General features: G+C 29.7%; 1 protein-coding gene across 6 annotated transcripts in view; it reads left to right on the top strand.

Moving 5' to 3' along the window:
• Positions 1–17,289, top strand: part of LOC119687468 — a 57,684-nt gene that overhangs the window by 17,081 nt on the left and 23,314 nt on the right. The window contains exons 2-4 of one of the 6 annotated variants that reach the window (XR_005253173.1): positions 14–134; positions 771–998; positions 8,441–9,294. The exons of 1 other annotated variant lie outside the window; for it this stretch is intronic. Coding sequence is in view for 1 of the 5 variants with exons in the window: in XM_038101795.1 (XP_037957723.1) it covers positions 991–998 (8 nt within the window). In the remaining 4 variants the exon portion in view is untranslated. Of the gene's footprint in view, positions 1–13; positions 999–1,117; positions 1,194–5,476; positions 5,517–8,440; positions 9,295–17,289 lie in introns of those variants that run through there. 4 more of the 6 variants (XR_005253170.1, XR_005253172.1, XR_005253171.1 and 1 more) reach the window with 4 other exon arrangements.

Raw genomic sequence — 17,289 nt, forward strand, 5'->3', positions numbered from 1 at the left:
TATATGATTGTAGAGGGCAATAAAAAAATTACTTTATCCAACGGAAGCAATGAAAAAAGAATTGCAGGAAAAATACCACAGAAAAACATACAAATGTTTTGATTTGTCCATTCGGTCTTTTAGGTGGAAGTAAAGTATGTTATTATAAATTGAAAAAAATTTGTTACTAATGGCTTATGTATGGATGAGTGTAATCTATACAACTGATATTTTTTCATTTATTGCATGCTCGTGTGCTACCGTAGTTTAACTCTTCAAAGTCAGTTTCCGTTGTCAACTAAGGCATTAATAAAGTTATTATAACAAAAAAGTGAAGACTACGACAGCGACGACAGCAACAACCACAACACAACAACATCAATAACAACGACTAGTAGAAAGTAACATAAAAAAGTTATTAATAAAAAAGACTGAGAAACTAACTCAGTTGAATTGCCCTTGGTTATTTTCTCAAGCACTCTACCAGAAATTTACTCAATGACCACACACTTACGAATATGAAACAAGTAAATTTGTTATTGTAACTTTGTTATACGACGTCGTACGAGGATATAACACAAATTTTGTTCCACTACACAGAAGAACTAGCAGAAGAATAACAGCACAGAGAAACCGAAATAAAAACAAAAACAAAAACAAAGATAATAACTACAGTAATAACAAGAGCAACAACAATGGATCATATGCACGCCATATACAAGCCATTAGCAGTAATAGCAGAAGAAGAAAAAGTTTGTTTTGGCAATGTAGAATTAAAATCTACATTGCAGATGAGAGTGTGGTAGGTAGGATAGCATGCGGTAGGGGGCTTGGCTGGTAATGGAAAACAAAAGCAAGCAATTTACAAAGTGAATGAATGATGGATGAATAGATGGATGGATAGATGGTGGAATTGTTCCTTTCCAAAGCTGTGAGCACAGTGTACATTTCGAGATTCTAATAGAAAGACTGTTAAAATTTTTTGTATGCAAAGTAACCCGCTAATGCCTAATGGAAGAGTAAGTACACTTTGCTTCAATTAGTATTTTGATAATATTCTAAAATCCAGTTATTCGAGAGTTTTTAATAACTTTAATAATTTTACAAATTAATTGGAAATTGCCTCTGGTGATTATAGAAAGTTTTGCTAAGTGCACGTGAGTTTTTGCTTATCCAACACTAAAGGACTTCACAATATTTTATTGCCTAAAAGTGCTTCATCAAAAAAATTGCAATTAATCAGGAAATTGTTTTTTTGGTTTTAAGGAAGACAATTTTTTATAGTAAAAATGAAAGAATTTTTTTATATATGTTCCTATTAGAATATTGAAAGAATTGTTATAATTATAATTAATAGGAAAATTATAATCTTGATATTCATATAGGGCTGAGATCTATTTTAATACAATTGTGTAGTTTTCCAAATCTCCTCAATCACGCTTAGTGGGTCATCTGGTTGCAATTGCATACTTCATAAGTTTAGAAGCTCTTGTTCAGCTCTGTTATTTTCTTAAAGTATGAACTTCTGTAACATTAAACATTTCATTTGGAGAGACCAGAACAGTTTCTTTGATCATTTCCTCTATGAGTTTCCTGGGATTTATCATACAGTTTCTGTTGGGGACACTCAACTGGTTGTATGTATAACTATCACAAAAATTAAATATTAATTAATTATGAAAACTGATTGATTCTTGTTATATTGCTCGTGCTATTGTGATTTACATTCATTCAAAGAGGTTTTGTTATTGGGTAGGCTTGTTCTAACGGCTAATTACACCTTCACATCTTTTACATATTACATCTTTATTTCTATTACTGTAGCTGAAAATATACGTATGTATATTGCATTTAGGCACGATTTCTATTTCTGTGCCGCTGTTATTTGGTACTCCTGGATAGTATTATATATAAGATTATATGTAGTACTATATATGAACTGGTCTATGTGTCAATGAAATGCTCTACGATTTATCTGGCAAAATGAGTTCAACTTTATTCTTCTTCTTTAAATCATTCTGTGGTATAAATGCGGACACGATTTCTATTTGTAGAGCCCCTATTTGGCATTGGATTTAAGTAAAGTCGCATATACTGCAAAATTTTTTTCACTACAATATACATCGATAAAGTTTAGTTTTTGAGATATCGACTTATAAAGTTGTTCATTTCCATTAATTACACTAGCAAAAACTACACACACAATCTAACTTTAATTGGTATATGTATTTTTATTTCCATAACAGAAACAACTAGTAGCAATTTGGCTCACTAGATGGTATTTGTTTTGTGGGTGTTCATGTTAAAATTTCAAACGTAAAGTCTTGATATATGGGAATTTAAGCGTTATCGGCATATTGCGTCGTTAAAAATGTTTCTTATAATAGGTGATTTTACTGAAATCAGTTGTGAAATCAAAGCGTCGTAGAAATGGGAATCATGCCTGCATTTATGATTATAAAATACAGAGTACTTTATGAACGAAGGGTATAGTTGTACTATTTACTCGCAAAAGGTCAGTTCATTGTCTTATATATCGTATAGTATAGGTGTTATACCACTTGACCATTAATTTCCATAGAATCTGCAGCCAATAGCTGTTCGATCTAAATTCAGAAATGATCTGTTAATATTTGTTAAGTAATATCCAAAAAAGAAGTATATTGCCATAAAATGTAGTATTACCTTAATCTTTCAACTTGAGCCAATATTCGTGTTTTCTCCGATTCATCTCCTTGTCTGTAAGAAAAAATCACATTAAATGTAAAATCCTTCTCCTTCAAACTCAAAATGCTTATGTTGTGTGATGTTCATGTCAGCATCCTTTTTCGTAATTCATTGTCTTACAATAATTGCACCTGTGGATCTAAGATTACACAGTGCAATACTGCTTTATCTTGTATCTGAGTTGTCATTTTAAGTTCTACGTACAAGCAGCACCAAAATGCGTAACGTGCGTGTAAGCTTAAAATGTACATGAATGAGTGCCTTAGGCACTTGCAACTACTCGTACGTACATACACACATGAAAGGATTTGCAACATAGGATATAAGTATATCCGTTGAACGAGTCGACTCAACGGAGCTTGCATTAAAATACTTACAACCTTGAAATGTGCTTTATTGACAACAATATTCTTTCACTTTTTTCTTCCTTATACTCATAGTGCTTAAGATACTTTTGCAGTAGTTTATCTCTTGTCTTGTCGCAACTACTGCAAATGTGCCATTTATTTTCCGCTTTGTTTCTTGTTTCTTGTTCCTTATTTTGCTTGACATTTTTTCCGTACTGTACATATGTACTTACTTGCGTACATATGTACGTTATCATTTATATCAGTTAGTTCTGTTTACACAAAGTTTTCTAGGACTCTTCATACACATCAATATGTATTCGTTGGCATGTTTTCCTTGCGTGTCTATCCTTGAGCAGCTCAGGATATTTTTCGTATATAGAAAATGTTGTTTTATCTGAAACTAAAAAACTTCGGTTTTAGCTTCAACAAACTTAAACTAAATTTATACCAAAAACAAATTTACAGAGCAACTTTTGTGACACCTTTTGTCACAGTTTGTTTTCGTAAACGATTTTGTTGATGTTTTCCTCCCCTTCGCTTCTGGTTGCATTTATGTTTATTGCACTGTCGTCCGTGACAGTGGCAGTGCCGTTGTTTGCTTTCTACTCGTGTTAGTTTCGATACTCGCATTGACTGACTTGAGGCTGAAACTCAAACTGAAACTGATGCCAATGGAACACCGAAACTATCGATTTCCATGTAAACGTTATAAAAACTTTTATCCCGTAAGAATTGTTTATTTTTTTTATTTTAATTTTTTTGTTTTATTTTAGTACAGTAGTTCCCGCGTAACTGCAACCACAAAAATCCACAAAATTTTTGATTTTTTGACCGAGTATTCTGATCATTTCAACTTTGATTCAATTATATGATTATATGGAAAATTGAAACAAAACGTCTGTTCCCATATTTTGCAAGTAAGAATCAAGTAGAGTAATGGCATTTTCGATAGGTAAATCTGGGGTAACTTTTAATCGAGATTCATTTTAGTGTAATTTTTATTTTTGATTGGTGAGGCTATATATCACTCGAGATTAGTTCATAACATTCGAAATTAATTTATAACACTTTAGATATTTTGTCAGAGTAGCAAGATTATCCTGAAATGAACAGATGTTTTTTATGTTTTGACTGAAAAAAAGTGTGATTTGTTTCCACTTATATTTGTTTATGTCTGACTGCTGTTACTATCCTTACGAAATAACTTGGTGACCAAAAGGCTTTATTGAGGCGTAAATATACATGACCGGAAAGTTTCAATAAAGCGATAGATCGTTTTTTGTTACTTGTGCCAATTTTTGATACCACATATCTTCTATATAACGGAAAAAATGTAAGTATAGGGATCAATATTAAAGGTTGGTGTCCAAATTTACGAAATTTACTAAAAATTACGAACCCATAACCCGTCCACACCAAATGTCATATTATACAGTAACTTTTTTGGGGCGCAATTTGTTTTTCATAGTTATTTTTCGATTTACTTTGCCATATGATAATTTTTTTGGTTTACACATCTAACAAGAATTAAATGAGCCTAATCAGTGAAGAAAACTTAATGCAAAAAATCGTCTCTATTTCTGTAGTAAGTTTTTACAACTTCATCGATCATGATGTGATCCATATAAATTTAAAAAAATATACGATGCCTTAGTGTACGTCCACGATCCACTATATATTCAGGTTCAAATAAAAATTAATTAATATTATCCTAAACTTTATTAAAATCGTCTAACAATTATTTAGTAGTAGATGACCTGTCTATACCGTCATCTAATATGTAAACCATACTTCAACAGTAGATTTGCGTCTGAATTTGACGTCTTTGCATACAATGCGATAGAGAGAATAATAAATAAATTCTGACTTAAATCGATAAGATTGAACTTTTATATTTATTTTCTTTATTCTTTACATTGTTGATTTGATTGCAATAGAGAGTGAATTAAAAAAAATCATGATAAGCTGCAGCTGCGAATGACTATTGTACCGTCTGTGAATCTTACTTATTTTTATTAGCAGAAACACAAACTAGTTTTTTAAGTTGAGTACTATTCTGTATATAGTTAGTTTACTTAATTGCAAGTAAAAGCACATCCATTAATTATATTTTGTGTGTTCGAAGATAAATCTGTTTAACAATGTTAACATCAATGGAAATTAAAGGTTTTTATTCTTAAAAACGTTGTTGCAAACGTTTTTTGCCTCTGGAAGAGTATTTCGAAACTGTAAGGACTCCTCTTCTACTTTAGCAATTGCCGCCAGTCTTTCCTCAATTTGATTTAGTCTTTCCTGCTCAAAGAATATCGCTTAGTAAATTGTAGATTGTAAAATAAAAATAATTACAGTCAATTTTGCCTTTTCTTTTGCGGAGCGTTTTAAATACCTTTTGTGCTTCTTCAACCTTCTTTTTTTTGCAGCAGGATCCATCCTGGCACTTTAACACTTAAATGAACCACAATCAATGACCTGTTACTAACAATCTGTGAAACTTTTTTTTTTTTGGATTAAGAAATTTTGAATGAAATGTCAATGAAAACTATGTTTCATGAGGAGAATTGAATTCCTTTGACTAGAGCTGCCAAGTTTTTTTGTTTTTACGTTATGTAGCATAACACATGTTTTATGTGTTACTAAAAATTAATATAGATTGCATACTGCACTGTGCGAGTGGATTTAATTTGCGCTGTTTCAAAAAAGTTGGACTAAATAAGCCAGCAGTGTTGTTGTTTCATATGTAATTTTAAAATAAGCGGTTGTTCTTTTGTGATATGCTCACAAAAGAAAAGCCCTATTATTATTTATGCATAAATAATTATTTACTGAATTTAGTTCATGTCATGAAAGAAATGGCAGCATTTATGAATTATGTACAGATGTGGCAAAAAATTAAGTATTTTAAAATTATAGCTTAAAGAAATAAATATTATTTATTATATTAAATAAAGTTTAGGAAATATTAAAATTTATAAATAGATAAAAAATGTGTATATTATATTTACAGGGCAATTCTGACAAAGATCGCTAAAAGTCTGGCGTAAGATCTTTGTAAGAAAGCCTGTAAGATCGTTTGTAAGATTTTAGCTATTCTGGCACAAAACTCTTTAAAGAAAAGTTTTATCATTTGATCTATTTCATTCATGATGAAATCAAAAATTGTTGCTATTCGCTACCAAATGCAAGTAAGCAATTGAAGTTTAATACAACGATAATGGAAAGCCGCAAGTTGTATGCACCATTATTATTATTATTTTTTTTACATAAATAATTATTTACCTAATTTATTTCATGTCAAAAAAGAAATAATAGCAGCTATTATTTAAATATTAAATTTAAAATATATAAAAAATATATATATACTACATTATACATATATAAAATAAATATTTTAAAATTTTTTAAAACTGTATTGTATATCAATACATACACGTTTACGTCGTATTAAAATGAAGTTATAATTAAATAATTGTTCAGTTTTTACAAATTTTAATTAATTAATTTTTTTAATCTAATTTTTATTTATTTTATTGTATATAAAAAAAAATATGTGCAACCTAAATTATCATTAAGCAACCTTTAATGATCATTTTAAAAATACCCTGACAGACGGTATAAATTATCATTAAGAAGTTGCTGTATGTTTTTTGTTATTGAAAAAGCAAGAGAATTTTATATTCAATATGGATAAGCAAGAAAAATGAAAGAAACTTGCTTTAATTAAATATAAAATATATAAAAAAAATATAATATATATAAAAATATAACGAGTACTTACATTTACCAATGTTTACAAATATGTTTTATTTACTTGAAATTTGTGCGTTTTTTATTTCGTTTCACTTGCATACGTAGCATTACCATTTCTAAAAACCTAAATGACGAATAAATTGGGTTAAATTCGGTCATTTAAAGACCATAAATGATCATTTAAAACTGCTAAATGAGCAAATAAATTATAATTTAACCACTTAATTATAACTTAGCTCCCGTCTGTCAATGCTATAACAAAATCTGAGCTGACCACTGCCAGAATACGAAAGATCTTTCAACCGATTTTTCGCAAGATTTTTGAGTGTGGTAAACTGAAAGATCGTTGCCAGAATTGCTCTGTTAAATATTTAAAATATATATTTTTAAGTTTTTATTGACAGTATATTAATACTTTTACCTTTGCGTCGTATTAAAAATGAAATTACTTGTAGAAATAATTTTCTCTTTTTAAAAATTTCAATTGTAGCAGATCTATTATTTGGTCTTTTGAGCTTTTGGCTGAAAAGAGCGTTCTGTCTTATAAAGGCAGCTGCCAGTAGACGAAAGACTTTTTAAAAGACTTTTGTGTGTGATGACCTGAAAGATCGTTGCCAGAATTGCATTGGTAATCCACAACTTTTTTTAATAGATATTTTTAATGTATATATACATATATAGCAAATTAATTCAAATAGTTTAAATTTAAAAGAAAAAAAATATTTTCTTATACTCTTCATATAACTTCAAAAATAATTCGTGCTCATATTATGAACTCTTTCTTGTAATAGAAACACAAGAACATGTTGGACAGTGTACGTTTCCATTTATGCACAGCCACAATTAACTAACATTGTGCGTAGTTGTATTTGTTTTTCTGCTGTTGGTTGTAATTGCATTTTCGTTTTTATTTTGCATGTTTTTACTATTTATAAAAATTTATGTTTGTGTTAATGTTTATGAGATATTTTTTTGGGTGGTATTAAATGTATTAATTACGATGCGGTTCCATGCTGGCATGCGGGTATGTTGGTATGTTGGCAAGTGTGTATGTAGAATCGTACTTGCATAAATGGCAGTCAGTATTTGTGTTCTTGTTTTCTTTATGGTTACGCAAAATCACAAACTGTATGCTGTTTGTATGAAGTGGGGTAGGTGGGATGGTATTAAATTTATTAATGCATATATGTGTATATGCGTATATGTTGCTTTTTTTAATATCAATGGCTTGTGTGGAGCTTGTGTGTTCGCTTGTTCGTTTGCTTGAGAGTGTTTAGTGGCTTTCAAATTTGTCCTCGTAAAGCTTATGACATTTTTAATAAAGCAAATTTGTTGGTTTTTGTTTGCATAATTTATTTAATAAAATTTGCTTTGCTGTGGTGAAAGATTATGAATGCATTTATTTATTTTGATATTAAATTGTTTGAGGTCATTCGTTTTGTGAAGATTCATGTCCAGAACACATGTGATTATGTGGTCACAATTGTAAATGAAAAATATTGCACATATTTATATAAATTGCACATATTTATATAAAAAAATTTATATAAATGCATTTGAATTCAATTTATAAGCAGCATATAAAGTCCGGAAATACAGTTTTCATTTTTTCTTAAATAATTTTGCATTTGTTTTAGAAATTAATTTACCGCAATGCAGTGACTCCAAAATAGAAATTGTATGTCATATAAAGCAGCAAGTTCCAAAAAATCAAATTATATCGGAAGGACTGATCGAAAATAATTATAAAAAATAAAAATCGTGGGTCAAATTATCATACATATAAAGATCAGAACCGTAATATTAGAAGTAGAATCTGAATCTGAAGTATGCGATAAGTTGAAAATTCGAAGTCAATTTGCCAAGAAAACATCATGAGCGAACTATTCGAACTAATAACAGAAAATGATTTTCGAAGACACATACAAAAATTTCATGATTTGCTAAAAAATCGCGAACCTGAAATAAACGGATAAACGGAGTAAAACTAAAATGATGATAATAGAAACGGAATATTAAATTCGAAATCAGTTTTGAATTATTTGAACAAATAAAAAATACTAATATAGAAAATAGAAACAAATATTTTAAAATTTGTTATAAAATTGCGAATCAAATTAAAATTAGGTTTTAATTCAGAAGTAAATAATTATATCATCAAAAAATTAGTGTAGCTAAGAATATGTAATTTCGAATTTCGAACAATCCCATATGGATATATGGGATACACCAGTAAACTGATAAGGCCTTTTCTCGAATGTTTAATAATAAACTCTAAAAATTTTTTAAATATTCGAAAGACGGGATATGAATGTTTAAAAAAGGATTAAGCACTGCAACTTAAAAATACCCTAGGTAATGCGGAACCATAGTTGAATGTATGATTTGTACTGAAAATATTATAAAAATATTTTTTTCAGTGTGATTATAATATTTTCTTTGCATTTCTTGTATTTCGAAAAGTTATTTACTGATTTGTAACGAAAAGCAATAAAACAAAAAAAGAAAAATAAAAATAAAATCTCATTTCTTTTTATAGGATAATAGCATATATTAAAAATAATAATAATAAGATATATAAAATTTATAGTGGTTGTATTTTGTTAACTTCTTTTAAGAGTTATTTATGTTTATTCGAGACAATCTAAATGCAAATTAATCTGAAAGCCATTTTTTGTCTTTAGATTTGAAGTTAAATGTTACAAATTCTATATATTTTGGTATTTAAATTTCTTCAGTTCAGTACGTGCAGTAATACTTAATTTTGATTGTATTTAACTTTTAGTGAACTTCACATAATTTTGTAAATATAGGAGTGAACTATCGATATAGATTATTGATATATGCACATTAATATTTTTCCTCTTCTATTCAAGGATATAGTAATCATATAAATTACTTGTGTTTTCTGCAAAATTTTAGAGCACATACGAGAATCGTGTACACTATATGTGTTGCAGAGAGTGTGGGTATAGTACTGGTACTACAATTTTCCATAAGTCCATAAAAAAGTTACGTATCACAAAAGAATGTAATGACCTTCCAGTATTACGTAATGTTTACAAAGGCGAACTTAATTATTTAAATAAGATGAAATCTTTGCTTTATTCGCCTCCTATATTTTGTACTGGAAAATGCCCTATTCGCTTCAGTGAGATACAATATTATAAATTAAGGCAGTTTCCACTATTAGTCCATTTTTGTAAGGTATCATCTACTTCGGTAGTTTGTTTTGCACTTAAGCACATCCTCATTATTTATAGCATTTCACATAATGCTTCTTCTTAACAAGCAATTATTTACACACTTCTATGTTAAGTGTCGCTGTTTTCGTACTCGTGTAAGAGGCCCAGTGCGCTCCAGTGAGGTGCCGGTGTACTTAAATTGTGACAAATCTATCTACGCTAATTATGTTTTTAAATATTATATATAAAAAAACAATTTATTTTATTTCTTTAAAATCACTGAAGTTTATTCGAGTTATTGAATCGTAAGACTATCTTTATTTACAATAATGTTCTGTATTTATACAAAATTATCTTGAGACTAATTTTATTCTCAAGGTTGAAATATGTTGCTTATTTTAGTCGACATTTAATTACATTTATTATTGTTCGCAAAAAGGTTAAAAAAAAGGACGGAAGTCCCAGCACTAGGGATTTTCCTCCTATTGTTTTTACAAATTCATTTTATTGTGATAATCAGAAACTAAAAAATGTTGCAATGTTTAGTTGTTTTCAATTTCCTGTTTAATACAATAGATAATATAAAATGTTTAGTAGTATAGAATATTTGCACAATATAATATTCTATTAAAATACATTGTATTTCTGAAGATTGTTTGTTTAGGAACAAACGATCTTCTAAGTTATCTTTATACTTCTGATGTTTTGTATTTGCTGATTATATCGTCCACTAGCGATATAACTCGTTCGACTTACTTGGTCGAGCATTCCGTATTAAATTTGATATAGTTTTGATGATATGCAAATGAAGTTTGTAATATAATTTGGTTCATATATGTTTCTGAATTCTTACAAGAGGACAAGTTGTGGAAAAGCTAATTTTGTGGGAGAAATCCCAATTCAAGAACCACTGAATGTAAAGATCAAACACAGACTATGCGATTTATCAACCACTTATACTAATTGGATTGAATTTTAAAATTCTTATAGAATACTGTTGGTTAAAGCGTAATCTCATCAATATTCTTCTCACATCAATATCTGCAGTCTCTGTGGAATAAATTTTAAACCGGCTGATTGCTCAACATTGCCAAGCAGCAGAATTGTGTATTATGGACTTAAACCAGAAATGCTAAATGAACGATTCAGGTGCATTAATAGTTGAAGGATGGGTTAAGATAACTAGGGTTACCAAAGTAAACTCCTATATGATTGGAGTTTTTCTTTATATTTTGTAGATGTATACTCTTAAGAAATAAACAGCATTCTCATTCTGAAGGCTGTCTCAAACTTAAAGTTAGATTAAAATTAGTTGTGCAGTTTATTAATTATATGTATTGGTACCTAAGGGACGCCAATAAAGTCGGAACATATTTACACTCTCATAATCATTATCATTATCATTATCATTATCATTATCATTATCATTATCATTATCATTATCATTATCATTATCATTATCATTATCATTATCATTATCATTATCATTATCATTATCATTATCATTATCATTATCATTATCATTATCATTATCATTATGATTGAAACGATTGAATTAAATTGTAGCTCAACTCCTACTCCTATTACCAACACCACTACCACAGCAATTTATTTTAATTTTTATTTAGCCAGTATTTGTAACGTTTTATTTCGTGTAACATTTTTCTTCTTCATTTGTTTTTCCTTCATATTTTCTTTTTTTAGGATTCGTTTGAATTTTCCTATGAACGCTGCAAACATTAACATTTCATTAAGAAAAATTCCGAAACGCGTCGAATGCGATACTTGAGCAATTTATTTTCAGCTGTTAACGAGCGTGTGAAAGCGCGTTACCACAACGGAAGGAAGCGGAGCGCGTGGAGAAGGGGAGCATATCATTTATGATGGCAATAATGTTAACGTATGGCGTTTAAATGCGTTTGTGGACTGTTTAGGCATACAGCGTTGTCAATTTTAACGCGATGGCAGTGATTCTGTTTGAGATTCGGTTTGAGATTGAAACGAATGAACAAAAAAAAGTGAAAGTGAGTGAGATTGAGAATGAGAGTGAGGAATGTGAAGTGTGTGCTGTTCATGTATGTGTATGTGTGTGTATGTGTATGTGTTTGTATGTGTGTCAACGGCAGTAGTGACTAAGTGTTAAGTGCGACAAGTATTAGCTGTCAAAGTATGTCATTGACGTTGTCATCAAACTTTTCGCCACGGCACAAAACTTCCAAATGGCGAACGTAATAACGGCAATGTTGTATGGAGGATTACAACAAAAGCAATTGATAATAATAGTAAAAATAATATAGCGTGTAAGGTTCCTAAATGCTGAGGGCCAATAACAAAACACGGAAAGCAAGGGCATCAATAACTACAGCATCCATTGTGTGTGCTGTGAGGTTTGGTGTTGGCATTTGCAGGATTTTTGCCTCTTGGTAAAACGTTTAAACTTTTGATGCTGTCGCAAATTAAAATAATTACACACAAAAAAAAGAAAAATAATTTATTTCTATTCTGCATTGTATTTGATGTAAGGTTGATGCTGTTGTAAGGTTGTAAGGTTGTAAGTTTGTGAGTTTGTGAGGTAAGTGGCTTGATGAGACACTGTAAAAATTTATACGCGAGCATATATTTGCATAAATTTGCTTAAATGACTTGAGATATGCAAAACACTGTATTTACTGTTGCCGTCTGCCATGCATTGCTCTTGTCTTGGTTCGGCTGCCGAATAACAGAGTATTGGTATCATTCTGGATTGGATGACTGTGGATAGCTGTAGCTTTCCATGCTGATATGCAAATTGCGTGTGCGTATGTTTTGAATTGTATCTTTAATATTTCCATTTTCATATATTTAGACTACCTCCCTTCTTGTCTGTTAGTACCGACTAGGAAAATGAGTGTGAGTTACTCATACAGCCCGAAGGGGTGAGGAAAAATTATGAGAATAACAGTTTAAGGAAATTACGACTGGTATAATTTGTGTCCTCAGGAACGGTCCATTAATAGAAATAAGGAAGCATAATAATCAAACCATAAATTATTTCTAAAATTTTCATATTATCTCACAACTTCAGACAATTTGACAAATGTACAAATGCTTAAGACATTCACTATATTTTTTAATCAATTTTTTTAACAATAATTAAAACTCTTTTCAAAGATTCTTTTTTATTTCATTACTTCTAAAATGCTTTAATAGCTTATTATTATTTTAGAACTACCTCATTTCATAATCTATTCAGTTAGCGACTTTTGAAAGTCAGGAAACGTAGTTTTCATTGATATTACTTTGACAACAGCAGTAGGGATCTTTTCAACAATTATGGTGAATCTACTTTCAAAAAACTTCAGGTTAATTTTTTTTAATTTTTATAATTAAGTATTATGATGCGTGAGGTTTCGTGTTTTTGTGGCTTTTTGTAAGATAGGTTACTACTAGAGTATTGTCGATGTATTTGAGAAATTCTCGAACAAAAAATATTTTTCTTTTGCCATGATACCAGCTCCTGGGAGTGAGTTGTCCACAGCCTACAAGTGAACCTGTAGGCAGTTACATTGAACCCGCTGGAAAATGAATTAATACTGTGAACTGCGAGTTCTAACTCCGCAACATGAAGTTTGGGATGTGTACAGGGTTTGGCACCCATCATATAAAATTAGCCGCCAGTGAAACTTTAGCTATGAAAACCGAATGTCGACGAACTCTGCAAACGAACTCAGCATCATGTCCTAGAATGCCCAAACCTTTTCTAAAGAAATCTCCAATATATGTACGGCTGACGTCATCGCTATCCAGGAAATGCGATGGACAGCACAAGGTGGTTGTTCTTTTCATTACGGTTTTATGTAATCATATTAAATAAGCATTCATTGATAATCGCGTATATATTATATATATATCATATACATATATTTGCTGGAAATGCGAAATTAGTTGGTTAACGAAATCATGTACCATTGATAATTAAGTCGCAAACTAAGTTAGATATTTTTATATTAAGAAACTTATAAATATAAATGTGTTTCACTCGAATGAGCATTTGGATCTTTGATCTTTAAAATTGGCTAAAGCCACACAAATCATTTTTTTCATTATGTCTTTGGAATGGTTTAAGTCCTATTGTATAAATTAGGGTGATATTGTTAGCTGATTTATTTTCATTGAAAATGTTAATTTGTTCGTACTAGTCAACTGAAGTTAACTAAAGTAATAATGAAACCATTCTTTCTTTTCGGAAAATTTGATAAATATTTTCAGTAATGATACCTCATCGGTCAAGGTCGAGATGTATTAGAAATAAAAGTGCCATACATTTAGCGTTCATTTAAAAAGACGAGACTTACTGATTCAAGTAAACTGAAAATCAAAATGAAAAGCCTGTAAAATTTACTTTACCCTTAAACGATAACAGCTCTGTTAGATCTGTTATTAACGGGTTCTGAAAATGTTGAATCTTCTTCTGGTAAGTGAAGGGAGATGATATATGAGGTGAAGTACAATTTACTTCTTATCTGCAGAGTCACAACCTTAGGAAAACTCCTTAGAAGGTAGATCTATTGTATATCTTCTCAATCTCAAATTTGATTTCTAACCATCATAACTTCCAAATCCGTTGAAATGCAACAACAGATTAGACATCAATAGACGACATTTAATGGTGTGATCTTATTAGAGCTTATAATAAGGAAGGTTTGCAATATTGAAGATGTTGAAATTGAAGATTTTTTCAAGTGTACATATCTTAGACACCGACTTCTATATAGCAGCAGAATGGCCCAAGTGGATACTTTTATTATGACTTAAACTTAACCTAAACAATGGCTTAAACAATTTTTATTAATTTAAACGTTCCAATAAAATATTATTTATTTATAAGCTTAAACTTTGATTAAAATAGGTATGGTAGAGTCATAAGTATCGGCTGACAGTATACTCTCATTGTTCAGTCATCACATTTTATGTTATCTATTTTCATAAATAAAGAAATAAAAACGTTCTTTATTATTAGATTTCACATTATTCACTGTTAAACTTTGATTTAAAAATTTTTCCATTAGAATTCTCCTGCAAATTATTCTGGTTGAAAAATTTTTCTAATTGAATCAAAAGTATTTCTCAAAAAATGACCTTTTCAATTTGAAATTATTAGAAAAGTTTTTTAAGCATTTTTACTCAGATCTTTATCTGGGTAATCTTTAACTAACTCGAACTTTAGAATATTGAAATAAACTGAAAGGCATTGCAAAAATTTTCTTAAAACCCTGTAATCCTCCTTCTCTTCCTCGTCGTCCTCGTTGTCCTCGTTGTCCTCATCGTCCTCATTCTTCTTATTAAGCTGCAAATTGTATTGTAAGGCAAATAACCAAAAATTATATTAAATAAATTCATTATAAGTACTTATTTCTTTTCCAATGAATTTTTAAGTAGGAATTAAGTGCTTATGTGCCTAAAAACCTTTTATTTTGATACTTTCGTCTGTTGTCCATATTTTTCAGTAAATTCGGGAACGTCGTTATCATCATCATTATCATCATTATTGGCAACATAATCAGCCTAGTAATGGCATGCTCAAATGAAATACAATAACAAAGTGCGATGCTTTAAATAATGAAATAACGAAAAGTATTTGACAGATAAAAACATTGAAAAGAAAAGATATATATAATAATTTTTCGTTATTATACTCATTTACCCTATCTGTTCGTCCGCTTGTCTGTCCGTTTGTCTATTTCTTCGCGTCTATATATGTAATGAATCCGAGTTATCCATACCCCAAACCCCAAACCTCAACTCGATTTTCAAATAGCGAAGTAACATTGAAGTGTTGGTCAAAGCGGGCAGCAGATTTCGTGTAGAACTTTGTGGAGCTAATAAATGAAAATGTATACATACACACACACACACACATATATATATATATATATATATAGGAGTGAAAAAAATATAGAATTAAATGTGTACACTTAACCACGAGATGCAAAGAGCAATTTCAACTTAGTTTTGGGATAAAAAAATTGCGAAAGAAATTGTTAGCAAAGCCACAGTAAATAAAAAAGTTGCAGTTCCTAAGGGTAATAAGAATTGAAGAAAATATAAATATAAATGGATAAATGGAAAATAAAATAGAAAATAGAATAAATAAAAATATTATGTCTCAAAATGAAGAGGAAAAATGAAAAAAAAAAAGAAAAAAGGAAAAAAGAAACAGAAACAGAAACAGAAAATAGCATTAATAGTAATGGCAGCAACCGACACAAGGAACAACATTGAACCATCAGAAATATCATTTGCAGCAGCTGCTAGATTTTCCAAATTGTTGTTGTTGGTCAGAGAGAAAAATAAGGAAAATAATAAAAATATTTTTAAATCGTTTAATGCTAAAATATTTTTTATTTTTTATTTTTTATATTTTATATTTTATATTTACATTTTTAATTTTTATTTGGAATTATGTATTAGAATCTGTCTTGGGACTGTTACATTCGAGCTCCTTTAATACTGCTTTCCTTTTATCCAAATTTTTCAATTCAGAACGTTTAAATTACGCGGCCCGGGGCGAGCCTTATTCCAATCTCTTTAACACAGTCAATAAACTGCAGGCTAATGCCTTGCAGTGGGTAATTATTGTGCGTTAAGATTTCGGACCAGCTCATAAAATATTATTGTTTTTCATCCAAGCCGTTACCATTAGATTGAATTATGTACTTAAATTTATGGCTTTCAATGATGAGCATTTTTCTTTTGTGTTTGACTTAAAGAAGACTATTTAGTCTTGTGTATTATATTTAAATGGTTTTACGAATCTCCTAATAAACAAATTAAATATTTAAATATTTAAATAAATTAAATATTAAATATTTGGTTCGAGGATTAAAGAGTGTTCACTGTAAATCCAAGTAGTATAGTATAACGAATGTTTATATAATAAATTAGTTATGATAAAAGTGAGGAAATGTTTAAATCTAAAAGAATCAAGTAATTCTAATAAAGTTAGTTCTTTGGGTTTAGTTAAGTAAAATTTAAAAAGATCGATGATGAAGGGAATATGGCGATACTCGAAACAACCGTATGGTCTGCCAAAAATTCAGTTTACTAAAAATAATAAAATTTTATTGTGCAATTCACTACTGTTCGAGAAACCTCTTTATTAAAAATAACAGTTTTTATTAAGAAAATAGTTTCTTTCGTCATAACTGAAGTTAAATTTAAATCGAATCCAAAATTATTTTTGATTTTAAAAATATTCTCACTACACGGTCGAAAATTTTAGTTTAAATTCTCAACCCTGTAAACTTTTTTAGGGTTTACAT

This window comes from Teleopsis dalmanni, chromosome X (assembly GCF_002237135.1).
Source record: "Teleopsis dalmanni isolate 2A chromosome X, ASM223713v2, whole genome shotgun sequence".
Classification (NCBI taxonomy): Eukaryota; Metazoa; Arthropoda; class Insecta; order Diptera; family Diopsidae; genus Teleopsis; species Teleopsis dalmanni.